This window comes from Ranitomeya variabilis, chromosome 1 (genome assembly GCF_051348905.1).
Source record: "Ranitomeya variabilis isolate aRanVar5 chromosome 1, aRanVar5.hap1, whole genome shotgun sequence".
In the NCBI taxonomy this organism is placed as follows: Eukaryota; Metazoa; Chordata; class Amphibia; order Anura; family Dendrobatidae; genus Ranitomeya; species Ranitomeya variabilis.
The window spans coordinates 629,771,994-629,783,954 of NC_135232.1; the positions used below are offsets into that span (position 1 = coordinate 629,771,994).

The 11,961-nt window shown below is 45.8% G+C and overlaps 1 protein-coding gene across 4 annotated transcripts in view; it reads left to right on the forward strand.

Moving 5' to 3' along the window:
* Positions 1-11,961, forward strand: part of EXD1 (exonuclease 3'-5' domain containing 1) — a 178,305-nt gene that overhangs the window by 114,087 nt on the left and 52,257 nt on the right. For all 4 annotated transcript variants that reach the window (XM_077293348.1, XM_077293359.1, XM_077293375.1 and 1 more), the window contains exon 8: positions 11,527-11,631. In XM_077293348.1, coding sequence (XP_077149463.1) covers positions 11,527-11,631 — 105 coding nt within the window. The remainder of the gene's footprint in view (positions 1-11,526; positions 11,632-11,961) is intronic.

Below are 11,961 nucleotides of genomic sequence, written 5' to 3' on the forward strand. Positions count from 1 at the left end.
GTAGCAATGACAGTAGGGGGCACTATAAGGCATCTCCAGTACAAGGCCCTCCCCTTTGGCCTGGCAGTGGCCCATCGTGTATTCACAAAGTTAATAGCAGAGGTGACTGCCCACCTCAGAGAAAGAGACAGACTGGTCATCCCATACCTGGTTGACTTCCTGATAGTAGGCCGTTCTTTCACTTATTGCCGCAGTCAAGTGAGAGACATAGCCACCATCTTAGAGAGCTTAGGGTGGTGTTTGAACCTGGAAATATCAAATTTAGATCCACAAAAGACACAAATCTTTCTATGACTCTTATTCGACTCGTGCCAGAAAGAGTGTCGCCTACCGGATCAGAAAAAGGAAAAGTTGTTCAGTCTCCTCTGCAGGTCAATACAGGATCCAGTGATGTCCCTCAGGAGTGCTATGTCCCTTCTGGGCTCCCTGACGTCATGCATCCCAGCAGTGAAGTGGGCCCAAAACCACTCAAGAGTTGCAGTGGTTCGTGTTAGAAAGTCATTCGTGTTAGAAAGTCAACATTCCTTATGGAGTGGTTATCTGGAAGATGCACTGACCCTGCCTCTGGAGATTATTAATTCGCTCCACTGGTGGTTGGAGATAAAGTCCCTTTGGGAGGGGGTCCCGTGGTTCCCGCACATCACCAGGGTAGTTACCACAGACTACAGTCCCAGGGGTTGGGGAGCACATCTAGACAACCATCTGGTTCAGTGAGCATGGTCAGCGGTAGAATAGGAAGGCTCCTCAAGCACGTGGGAGCTTCTGGTGGTAGAGAATGCGTTAATCTCCTACCATTCCTACGAGGCCATCACATAAGAATATTGTCGGGACAACCAGGTCACAGTTGCATACCTGAATCATCGGGGGTACACGGTCCCGTTCCCTAATGTATATAATCAAGAGGATTTTCGGCCTTGTGGAGTGAGACATCCTTTCACTATCTGCACTTCACATCAGCGGAAAGGACAGTACAACAGCAGATTTTTTGAGCCGCAGACCTCTTCTACAGGGCGAATGGTCCCTCAAAACAGCAATATTCAGACGTTTGGTTGACATGTGGGAGCGGATGGAAATCGACCTTTTCGCTACTCAGCAGAACAGCAAGGTGGAGAGGTTCTGCTCCCTAGATCCAAAAGAGAATCCTCAGGCGGTAGATGCCTTTCGGATCAGATGGGACTTTACCCTGGCCTACTCTTTTCCCCCAATCTTTCTAATACCAGCGGTTCCCAGGAAGATGAGGCAGGACAGGGCAAGAGTAATACTCATAGCCCCCTTTTTGCCCTAGAGGCCCTGGTTCTTTTGGCTGAGGAACATGTCTGGGTCCTTCCAGAAATCACAGACTTTCTAGCTCTGGGGCCCGTGTTTCATCCTCAGGTGACTGGACTGCACTTAACAGCCTGGAACTTGAGAGGTCAGTGCTAGAGGGTATCTCCCAACCAGATCTCTACCTTGCTGACTAGTAGGAATCTGGTCACTACAAGAATTTACGGTAGGACCTGGAAAAAATTCTTGTCATCTACAGGGTGTATACTGGAAGGAAAGGTGCCTCTAAAGGAGATTCTGGAGTTCCTTCAGAAGGAGCAGAAACAGGGCCTGGCGGTTAGTACCTTGAAAGTTCAGGTATGGGCCTTAGGGGCTCTGTATAATTACAACCTCGTGGGTAATCAGTGGGTGGTCAGGTTTATTAAAGCATGTGCTAGATCCAGACCAGTCCTGATGGTCAGGGTCCCTCCATGGAACTTGAACTTGGTCTTGAATGCTTTGACAGAGCCCCCCCTTTGAGCCTTTAACTAGAGAGTCCATAAAAGTAGTTACATTGTAGATTATACTCTTAGTAGCCCTTATATCAGCACGGAGAGTAAGCGATATACAGGCCCTATCAGCCGACCCTCCCTTTACCATGGTGATGGACGATAGGCAGAGTCTGGTTTGACAACTACTCTATCTGCCTAAACATACTGACCAGATAGTTATTAAACTATACTGAATCAAAAAGTGTCTGTTTTTTAAAAAACAATTGCAACTTTATTTTTAAAAAAAAAATATTATTTTTTCAAAAACAGACACTTTTTGATTCAGTTTAGTTTAATAACTATCTGGTCAGTATGTTTAAATATTTAGTGGAGTGTTGCCCACCCTTGGTATAGAAGAATGGGCTTGGGTTATATGCTTACCATTTATCTGCCTAAAGTAGTATCTAGGTTCCATACGTCGCAGGAGATATCTCTACCTTCCTACTGTCCTAGCCCAAAAAATGATAGGGAAAAGAAGTTCCACACCTTAGATGACAGGAGATTCCTTCTTCACGATCTGTTAGCGACAATAACTTGGAGGAAAGATAGGGCTCTATTTATCTCCTTTTAGGGTTCTAGGAAAGGAATGGGAGTCTTGAAGGGTACCCTATCCAGGTGGATAAGGGAAGTTATCAAAATGGCCTATATAGGCTCAGGTTGACTGGTCCCTGATGACCCGAGGGCCCACTCTACAAGAGTGATGGCAACATCTTGGGCATAAAGGGTTGATGTGTCCATAGAGCAGATTTGTAAGGCAGCTATGTGGTCCTCAACTTCCACCTTTTATAGTCACTATAGACTGGATCTTTCTGCCTCTTCTGATCTCACGTTTTGGAAGAGGGTTCTACAGGCTGTGGTCCTTCCCTGATAGAGTAATTCTCTGTAATTATCTCGTTGGTGCGGTCATGGGTGACAGCAAAATTACTTACTTGCCAGTAATGTGTTTTTATGTAACCCATGATAGCAACCTTATATTCCCTCCCGTTACCAAGCCATCACCTTCTGGTTGGTGGGTTATTGTATATAGTGTGCCACTTGGGGTGTGGTTAAGAATTTTTTGTATAAATGTATATACATATGTGTACAGTACAGGGCCGGACTGGGACTAAAATTCAGCCCTGGCATTTGAAGTTACACAGGCCCACTTGTCACATGGTGACTGTATAATATCTTTGTACACTTGTAGGCAGGGCCGGTTTTAGGCAAAGTGGGGCCCTAGGCAAAGTTTAAAATGGGTCCCCAAATGCTAACATATTGCACATCACACAGAAGCCTTTCTGTTGTATTTACGTGCGCTGAGTTCAGGCCGCTAAACGAGTTTGATCGACAATACTGAAGTTGTTCAACGCTTGTTTCCCGGCCTCTTTCCACCAGCTGAGGAATAATGATGAGACAGAACGATCACTAATAGATCACCATACAGTATCATGTTTTCAGCAGCACATCTACAGTTTACACTGGCAATGTGCTGCTGACAACAAGGCTTTTTGTTCCAGCAAAAACAATCCGAATATGCAGCATTTTACTTGTTTAGTAAAATACACCCCATAGTCCTCCATATATTATAATGTGCTCCATAGTCCTCCATATAGTATAATACACTCCCTATAGTCCTCCATATATTAAAATACACTGCTCAGTCCTCCACATAGTATAATACACTCCTCATAGTCCTCCATATAGCATAATACAATCCTCATAGTCCTCCATATAGCATAATACAATCCTCATAGTGCTCCATATAGTATAATGCACCGCCACAGTCATCCATGTAGTACAATTCACTTCCCATAGTATAATGCACCCCATAGTTCTTCATATAGTATAACGTATTCCCCATAGTCCTCGATACAGTATAATGCAGCCCACATATAGTATAATGCAGCCCACATATAGTATAATGCAGCCACCCCAGAGTATAATGCAGCCACCCCAGAGTATAATGCAGCCACCCCAGAGTATAATGCAGCCACCCCACAGAGTATAATGCAGCCACCCCAGAGTATGTAACCCCCATAGAATATAATACAGCCCACCTCCCCATAATATATAATGTAGCCCCCCATAGAATATAATGCAGCCCCCCATAGTATATAACGCAGCCTCCCCCATAGAATATAATATACCCCCACAATAGTATATAACACAGCCACATAGTACATAACATGGCCTCCCCCATAGAATATAATATACTCCCCATAGTATATAGCAAAGCCCGCATATTATATAGCACAAACCGCATAGTATACAGCACAGCCTGCATACTATAGCACAGCTCGCGTAGTAGATAACACAGCCCACACAGCAGTATTCAGCACAGACCACACAGTAGTATACAGCACAGACCACACAGTAGTATACAGCACAGCCCACGTAGAAGTATACAGCACAGTCCACACAGTAGTATACAGCACAGCCCACAGAGTAATATATACAGCACAGCCCACAAAGTAATATATACAGCACAGCCCACAAAGTAATATATACAGCACAGCCCACAGAGAACTATATACAGCACAGCCCACAGAGAACTATATACAGCACAGCCCACAGAGAACTATATAAAGCACAGCCCAGAGTACTATATACAGCACAGCCCAGAGTACTATATAAAGCACAGCCCAGAGAGTACTATATACAGCACAGCCCAGAGAGTACTATATACAGCACAGCCCAGAGAGTACTATATACAGCACAGCCCACAGAGTACTATATACAGCACAGCCCACAGAGTACTATACACAGCACAGCCCACAGAGTACTATACACAGCACAGCCCACAGAGTACTATATACAGCACAGCCCACAGAGTACTATATACAGCACAGCCCACAGAGTACTATATACAGCACAGCCCACAGAGAACTATATACAGCACACAGTAGTATACAGCACAGAGCACAGCCCACAGAGAACTATATACAGCCCACAGTAGTATACAGCACAGAGCACAGCCCACAGAGAACTATATACAGCACAGAGCACAGCCCACAGAGAACTATATACAGCCCACAGTAGCATACAGCACAGAGCACAGCCCACAGATAACTATATACAGCCCACAGTAGTATACAGCACAGAGCACAGCCCACAGAGAACTATACAGCACAGAGCACAGCCCACAGAGAACTATATACAGCCCACAGTAGCATACAGCACAGAGCACAGCCCACAGATAACTATATACAGCCCACAGTAGTATACAGCACAGAGCACAGCCCACAGAGAGCTATATACAGCCCACAGTAGTATACAGCACAGAGCACAGCCCACAGAGAACTATATACAGCCCACAGCAGTATACAGCACAGAGCACAGCCCACAGAGAACTATATACAGCCCACAGCAGTATACAGCACAGAGCACAGCCCACAGAGAACTATATATAGCACAGAGCACACAGTAGTATACAGCACAGAGCACAGCCCACAGAGAGCTATATACAGCCCACAGCAGTATACAGCACAGAGCACAGCCCACAGAGAACTATATACAGCCCACAGTAGTATACAGCACAGAGCACAGCCCACAGAGAACTATATACAGCCCACAGTAGTATACAGCACAGAGCACAGCCCACAGAGAACTATATACAGCCCACAGTAGTATACAGCACAGAGCACAGCCCACAGAGAGCTATATACAGCCCACAGCAGTATACAGCACAGAGCACAGCCCACAGAGAACTATATACAGCCCACAGCAGTATACAGCACAGAGCACAGCCCACAGAGAACTATATACAGCCCACAGTAGTATACAGCACAGAGCACAGCCCACAGAGAGCTATATACAGCCCACAGCAGTATACAGCACAGAGCACAGCCCACAGAGAACTATATACAGCCCACAGCAGTATACAGCACAGAGCACAGCCCACAGAGAACTATATACAGCACAGAGCACAGCCCACAGAGAACTATATACAGCCCACAGTAGCATACAGCACAGAGCACAGCCCACAGATAACTATATACAGCCCACAGTAGTATACAGCACAGAGCACAGCCCACAGAGAACTATACAGCACAGAGCACAGCCCACAGAGAACTATATACAGCCCACAGTAGCATACAGCACAGAGCACAGCCCACAGATAACTATATACAGCCCACAGTAGTATACAGCACAGAGCACAGCCCACAGAGAGCTATATACAGCCCACAGTAGTATACAGCACAGAGCACAGCCCACAGAGAACTATATACAGCCCACAGCAGTATACAGCACAGAGCACAGCCCACAGAGAACTATATACAGCCCACAGCAGTATACAGCACAGAGCACAGCCCACAGAGAACTATATATAGCACAGAGCACACAGTAGTATACAGCACAGAGCACAGCCCACAGAGAGCTATATACAGCCCACAGCAGTATACAGCACAGAGCACAGCCCACAGAGAACTATATACAGCCCACAGTAGTATACAGCACAGAGCACAGCCCACAGAGAACTATATACAGCCCACAGTAGTATACAGCACAGAGCACAGCCCACAGAGAACTATATACAGCCCACAGTAGTATACAGCACAGAGCACAGCCCACAGAGAGCTATATACAGCCCACAGCAGTATACAGCACAGAGCACAGCCCACAGAGAACTATATACAGCCCACAGCAGTATACAGCACAGAGCACAGCCCACAGAGAACTATATACAGCCCACAGCAGTATACAGCACAGAGCACAGCCCACAGAGAACTATATACAGCCCACAGTAGTATACAGCACAGAGCACAGCCCACAGAGAGCTATATACAGCCCACAGCAGTATACAGCACAGAGCACAGCCCACAGAGAACTATATACAGCCCACAGCAGTATACAGCACAGAGCACAGCCCACAGAGAACTATATACAGCCCACAGCAGTATACAGCACAGAGCACAGCCCACAGAGAACTATATACAGCCCACAGCAGTATACAACACAGAGCACAGCCCACAGAGAACTATATACAGCCCACAGCAGTATACAGCACAGAGCACAGCCCACAGAGAACTATATACAGCCCACAGCAGTATACAGCACAGAGCACAGCCCACAGAGAACTATATACAGCCCACAGAGAACTATATACAGCCCACAGCAGTATACAGCACAGAGCACAGCCCACAGAGAACTATATACAGCCCACAGCAGTATACAGCACAGAGCACAGCCCACAGAGAACTATATACAGCCCACAGAGAACTATATACAGCCCACAGCAGTATACAGCACAGAGCACAGCCCACAGAGGACTATATACAGCCCACAGTAGTATACAGCACAGAGCACAGCCCACAGAGAACTATATACAGCCCACAGTAGTATACAGCACAGAGCACAGCCCACAGAGAACTATATACAGCCCACAGCAGTATACAGCACAGAGCACAGCCCACAGAGAGCTATATACAGCCCACAGCAGTATACAGCACAGAGCACAGCCCACAGAGAACTATATACAGCCCACAGCAGTATACAGCACAGAGCACAGCCCACAGAGAACTATATACAGCCCACAGCAGTATACAACACAGAGCACAGCCCACAGAGAACTATATACAGCCCACAGCAGTATACAGCACAGAGCACAGCCCACAGAGAACTATATACAGCCCACAGCAGTATACAGCACAGAGCACAGCCCACAGAGAACTATATACAGCCCACAGAGAACTATATACAGCCCACAGCAGTATACAGCACAGAGCACAGCCCACAGAGAACTATATACAGCCCACAGAGAACTATATACAGCCCACAGCAGTATACAGCACAGAGCACAGCCCACAGAGAACTATATACAGCCCACAGCAGTATAGAGCACAGCCCACAGAGAACTATATACAGCCCACAGTAGTATACAGCACAGAGCACAGCCCACAGAGAACTATATACAGCCCACAGCAGTATACAGCACAGAGCACAGCCCACAGAGAACTATATACAGCCCACAATAGTATACAGCACAGAGCACAGCCCACAGAGAGCTATATACAGCCCACAGCAGTATACAGCACAGAGCACAGCCCACAGAGAACTATATACAGCCCACAGCAGTATACAGCACAGAGCACAGCCCACAGAGAACTATATACAGCCCACAGTAGTATACAGCACAGAGCACAGCCCACAGAGAGCTATATACAGCCCACAGCAGTATACAGCACAGAGCACAGCCCACAGAGAACTATATACAGCCCACAGTAGTATACAGCACAGAGCACAGCCCACAGCAGTATACAGCACAGAGCACAGCCCACAGAGAACTATATACAGCCCACAGCAGTATACAGCACAGAGCACAGCCCACAGAGAACTATATACAGCCCACAGCAGTATACAGCACAGAGCACAGCCCACAGAGAACTATATACAGCCCACAGCAGTATACAGCACAGAGCACAGCCCACAGAGAACTATATACAGCCCACAGCAGTATACAACACAGAGCACAGCCCACAGAGAACTATATACAGCCCACAGCAGTATACAGCACAGAGCACAGCCCACAGAGAACTATATACAGCCCACAGCAGTATACAGCACAGAGCACAGCCCACAGAGAACTATATACAGCCCACAGAGAACTATATACAGCCCACAGCAGTATACAGCACAGAGCACAGCCCACAGAGAACTATATACAGCCCACAGCAGTATACAGCACAGAGCACAGCCCACAGAGAACTATATACAGCCCACAGAGAACTATATACAGCCCACAGCAGTATACAGCACAGAGCACAGCCCACAGAGGACTATATACAGCCCACAGTAGTATACAGCACAGAGCACAGCCCACAGAGAACTATATACAGCCCACAGTAGTATACAGCACAGAGCACAGCCCACAGAGAACTATATACAGCCCACAGTAGTATACAGCACAGAGCACAGCCCACAGAGAGCTATATACAGCCCACAGCAGTATACAGCACAGAGCACAGCCCACAGAGAACTATATACAGCCCACAGCAGTATACAGCACAGAGCACAGCCCACAGAGAACTATATACAGCCCACAGCAGTATACAACACAGAGCACAGCCCACAGAGAACTATATACAGCCCACAGCAGTATACAGCACAGAGCACAGCCCACAGAGAACTATATACAGCCCACAGCAGTATACAGCACAGAGCACAGCCCACAGAGAACTATATACAGCCCACAGAGAACTATATACAGCCCACAGCAGTATACAGCACAGAGCACAGCCCACAGAGAACTATATACAGCCCACAGCAGTATACAGCACAGAGCACAGCCCACAGAGAACTATATACAGCCCACAGTAGTATACAGCACAGAGCACAGCCCACAGAGAACTATATACAGCCCACAGCAGTATACAGCACAGAGCACAGCCCACAGAGAACTATATACAGCCCACAGCAGTATACAGCACAGAGCACAGCCCACAGAGAACTATATACAGCCCACAGAGAACTATATACAGCCCACAGCAGTATACAGCACAGAGCACAGCCCACAGAGAACTATATACAGCCCACAGCAGTATACAGCACAGAGCACAGCCCACAGAGAACTATATACAGCCCACAGTAGTATACAGCACAGAGCACAGCCCACAGAGAACTATATACAGCCCACAGCAGTATACAGCACAGAGCACAGCCCACAGAGAACTATATACAGCCCACAGTAGTATACAGCACAGAGCACAGCCCACAGAGAACTATATACAGCCCACATCTCTTCCCTTCCTCCCCTCACCTCCTCCGAGAATGGCCCCACAGTCCAGAAAAAAAAAAAACCTCTCCTCACCTCTCCTCGTGCCCAGCGTTGCTTCCTGGTTCCTGCTCCTGTCTCAGCAGCTGCAGTCTGCCCGGGACACAGCAGGTGCGCGATCATATGACATTATCGCGCACCCGCAGTGTCAGAGGCAGAGCGGGGAATGATGGGAGAGGAGCGTCTGTAGACGCTCTCTCCTCCATCATTGCATTCAACTGTACCGGCGTCTATACGCCGGTATAGTTGAATGCGACGGCGGGGGCGGCGGATTGAGCGGCCCACCACTGGCACCGGCCCTTCTGGCATTTGCCAGAAGTGCCCTATGGCCAGTCCGGCCCTGGTACAGTAACTTGGAGGTCCTCTCATGCTCTGTAATCCACTGATGCGGATAGATGAGCCTCCCTTTTTATCTTGAAGGTTTCCTCTCCTTGAAGGGTGGATCCCCTCTCTTGTTGGTGTGGTCCTGGGTTCCGTAAAAACACACATTACCGGTAAGTTACTATACGTGCTTCCTAGTCGGAAACAGTTATCCTATTTTCTGCCTTATCCTTCAACTTCTGTGCTTTTTTGCCAGCTTTTTTCACTATTGACCGCACTCAGATTAGTCAAAAAACACAGGGCAAAAACGGATGTGTTTTTCCTGCTGAGAGATGCAGAAATGGTGCAGAAATATCTGCATCCATTTACTCAACGAGTGCACATAGCCTAAAAGGCCTAAAACTAAAGATGACATGTTTCCTTTGTATTTTTTGAAAAAAATTTTTTTTTTACATTTTAAAAATTCCAAAAGGAAAATGGACTGATGCAAAAGTTTAGGTCCTTTGGAGATTTATGTAATCAGATAATTGAGCAAGGTTTCAGACCTTAATTAGCCTGTTAGGGTTATGACTTATTCACAATCCTCATAAGGAAAGGACAGATGATTCAAATTTCCCAGCTTAATGAAAACCCAGCCTCCTCTAACCTTGTGCCAAAAACAGCAGCCATGGGTTCCTCTAAGCAGCTGCCTAGCACTAAAAATGGTGGAGGCCCACAAAGCCTGGAGAAGGCTATAAGAAGATAGCGAAGCATTTTTAAGTTGCCTTTTCCTCAGTTCGAAATGTAATTAAGAAATGGCAGTTATCAGGAACATCGGAGGTCAAGATAAGATCTGGTAAACCAACACATTTTTAGTGAGAGTTGCTCGTAGGATTTCTAGAGAGGCAAATCTGAACCCCCACTTGACTGCAAAAGACCTTCAGAAAGATTTAGCAGACTCCGGAAGTTTGGTATATTGTTCCCACTGTTCAGAGACCCCTGCACAAATATGGCCTTTGTGGAAGAGTCATCAGAAGAAAACCTATCCTGCATTTCACCATAAAAGTGAGCTTCAGAAGTATTGAGAACATCTAAACAAGCCTGATGCATTTTGGAAACCAGTCCTGTGGACCAATGAGGTTATAATAGAACTATTTGGCCACAATGATCAAAGGTATTTGTGGAGAAAAAAAGGGCACAGAAGTACAGGAAAATTATCTCTTGCCAACCATTAATTATGGGAGTGGATCAAATTTTCCTTTTTGTAATTTTGAAAATGTAAATGATTGGGGTGGGGGTGGGGGGATTAACTATTAAAACAAATATATACACACACTAAAATACAATACGTGTTGTAATGACAGGCATTGTGGTCTTCACCAGTACCCAGGCCGTCATCCGCGTCCATCCGCGGCTGTAAGAGGTACATGATGCCCCCTCCCCTTATTATACAGCTCTGGCTTCTTGCCACATCATGGAACTCAGAGCTTTTGTACTTGGTTTGATCGGTCATTCTGAGCTGACAATTTCTTTTAAGGCTCAAAATAGCTTGGTCCTAGGAGGTAAATTTGACTTCCATGAAAATTTGAGTTATTTTTCAGGTGAACTTTGAATTTGCAAAACAATATCATTTATGCTTTTTTTTACGTACTTACTGTCTTTTTTTGTTTTTTCTTTTGATAGGTAGCAACCAAAACACGTGTATATATTTTTGACATTCTTCTCTTGGGACCAAAAGTCTTCAAGAATGGACTTCAAATGGTGCTTGAAGACAAAGGCATCCTAAAGGTTCTTATTGGTTTCTTTTTCTTTATAAATCCAAACGTAAACTATAAAAAATGTACTTAATTGTGTTTTAGTTGTATCTCTGATCAGTGAAATCACCACTGATGAGCTCTAGCTAGAACTTTGCTGTTTGCTATTTTCTTGAACACTTTCTCAATTTTAATTTTAGAGAAACTCCTAATGCCACAATCCATGTATATGGGCAAGAAAGCATAACTATAAATACCCCCCCCCCAAAAAAAAAAACAAGCAAAAGAAAAACAGCTTTTTCACAGCCAAATAAAATATGTATAATCTATACAAATTTACATAAAAGAATATTAAAGCATTTGT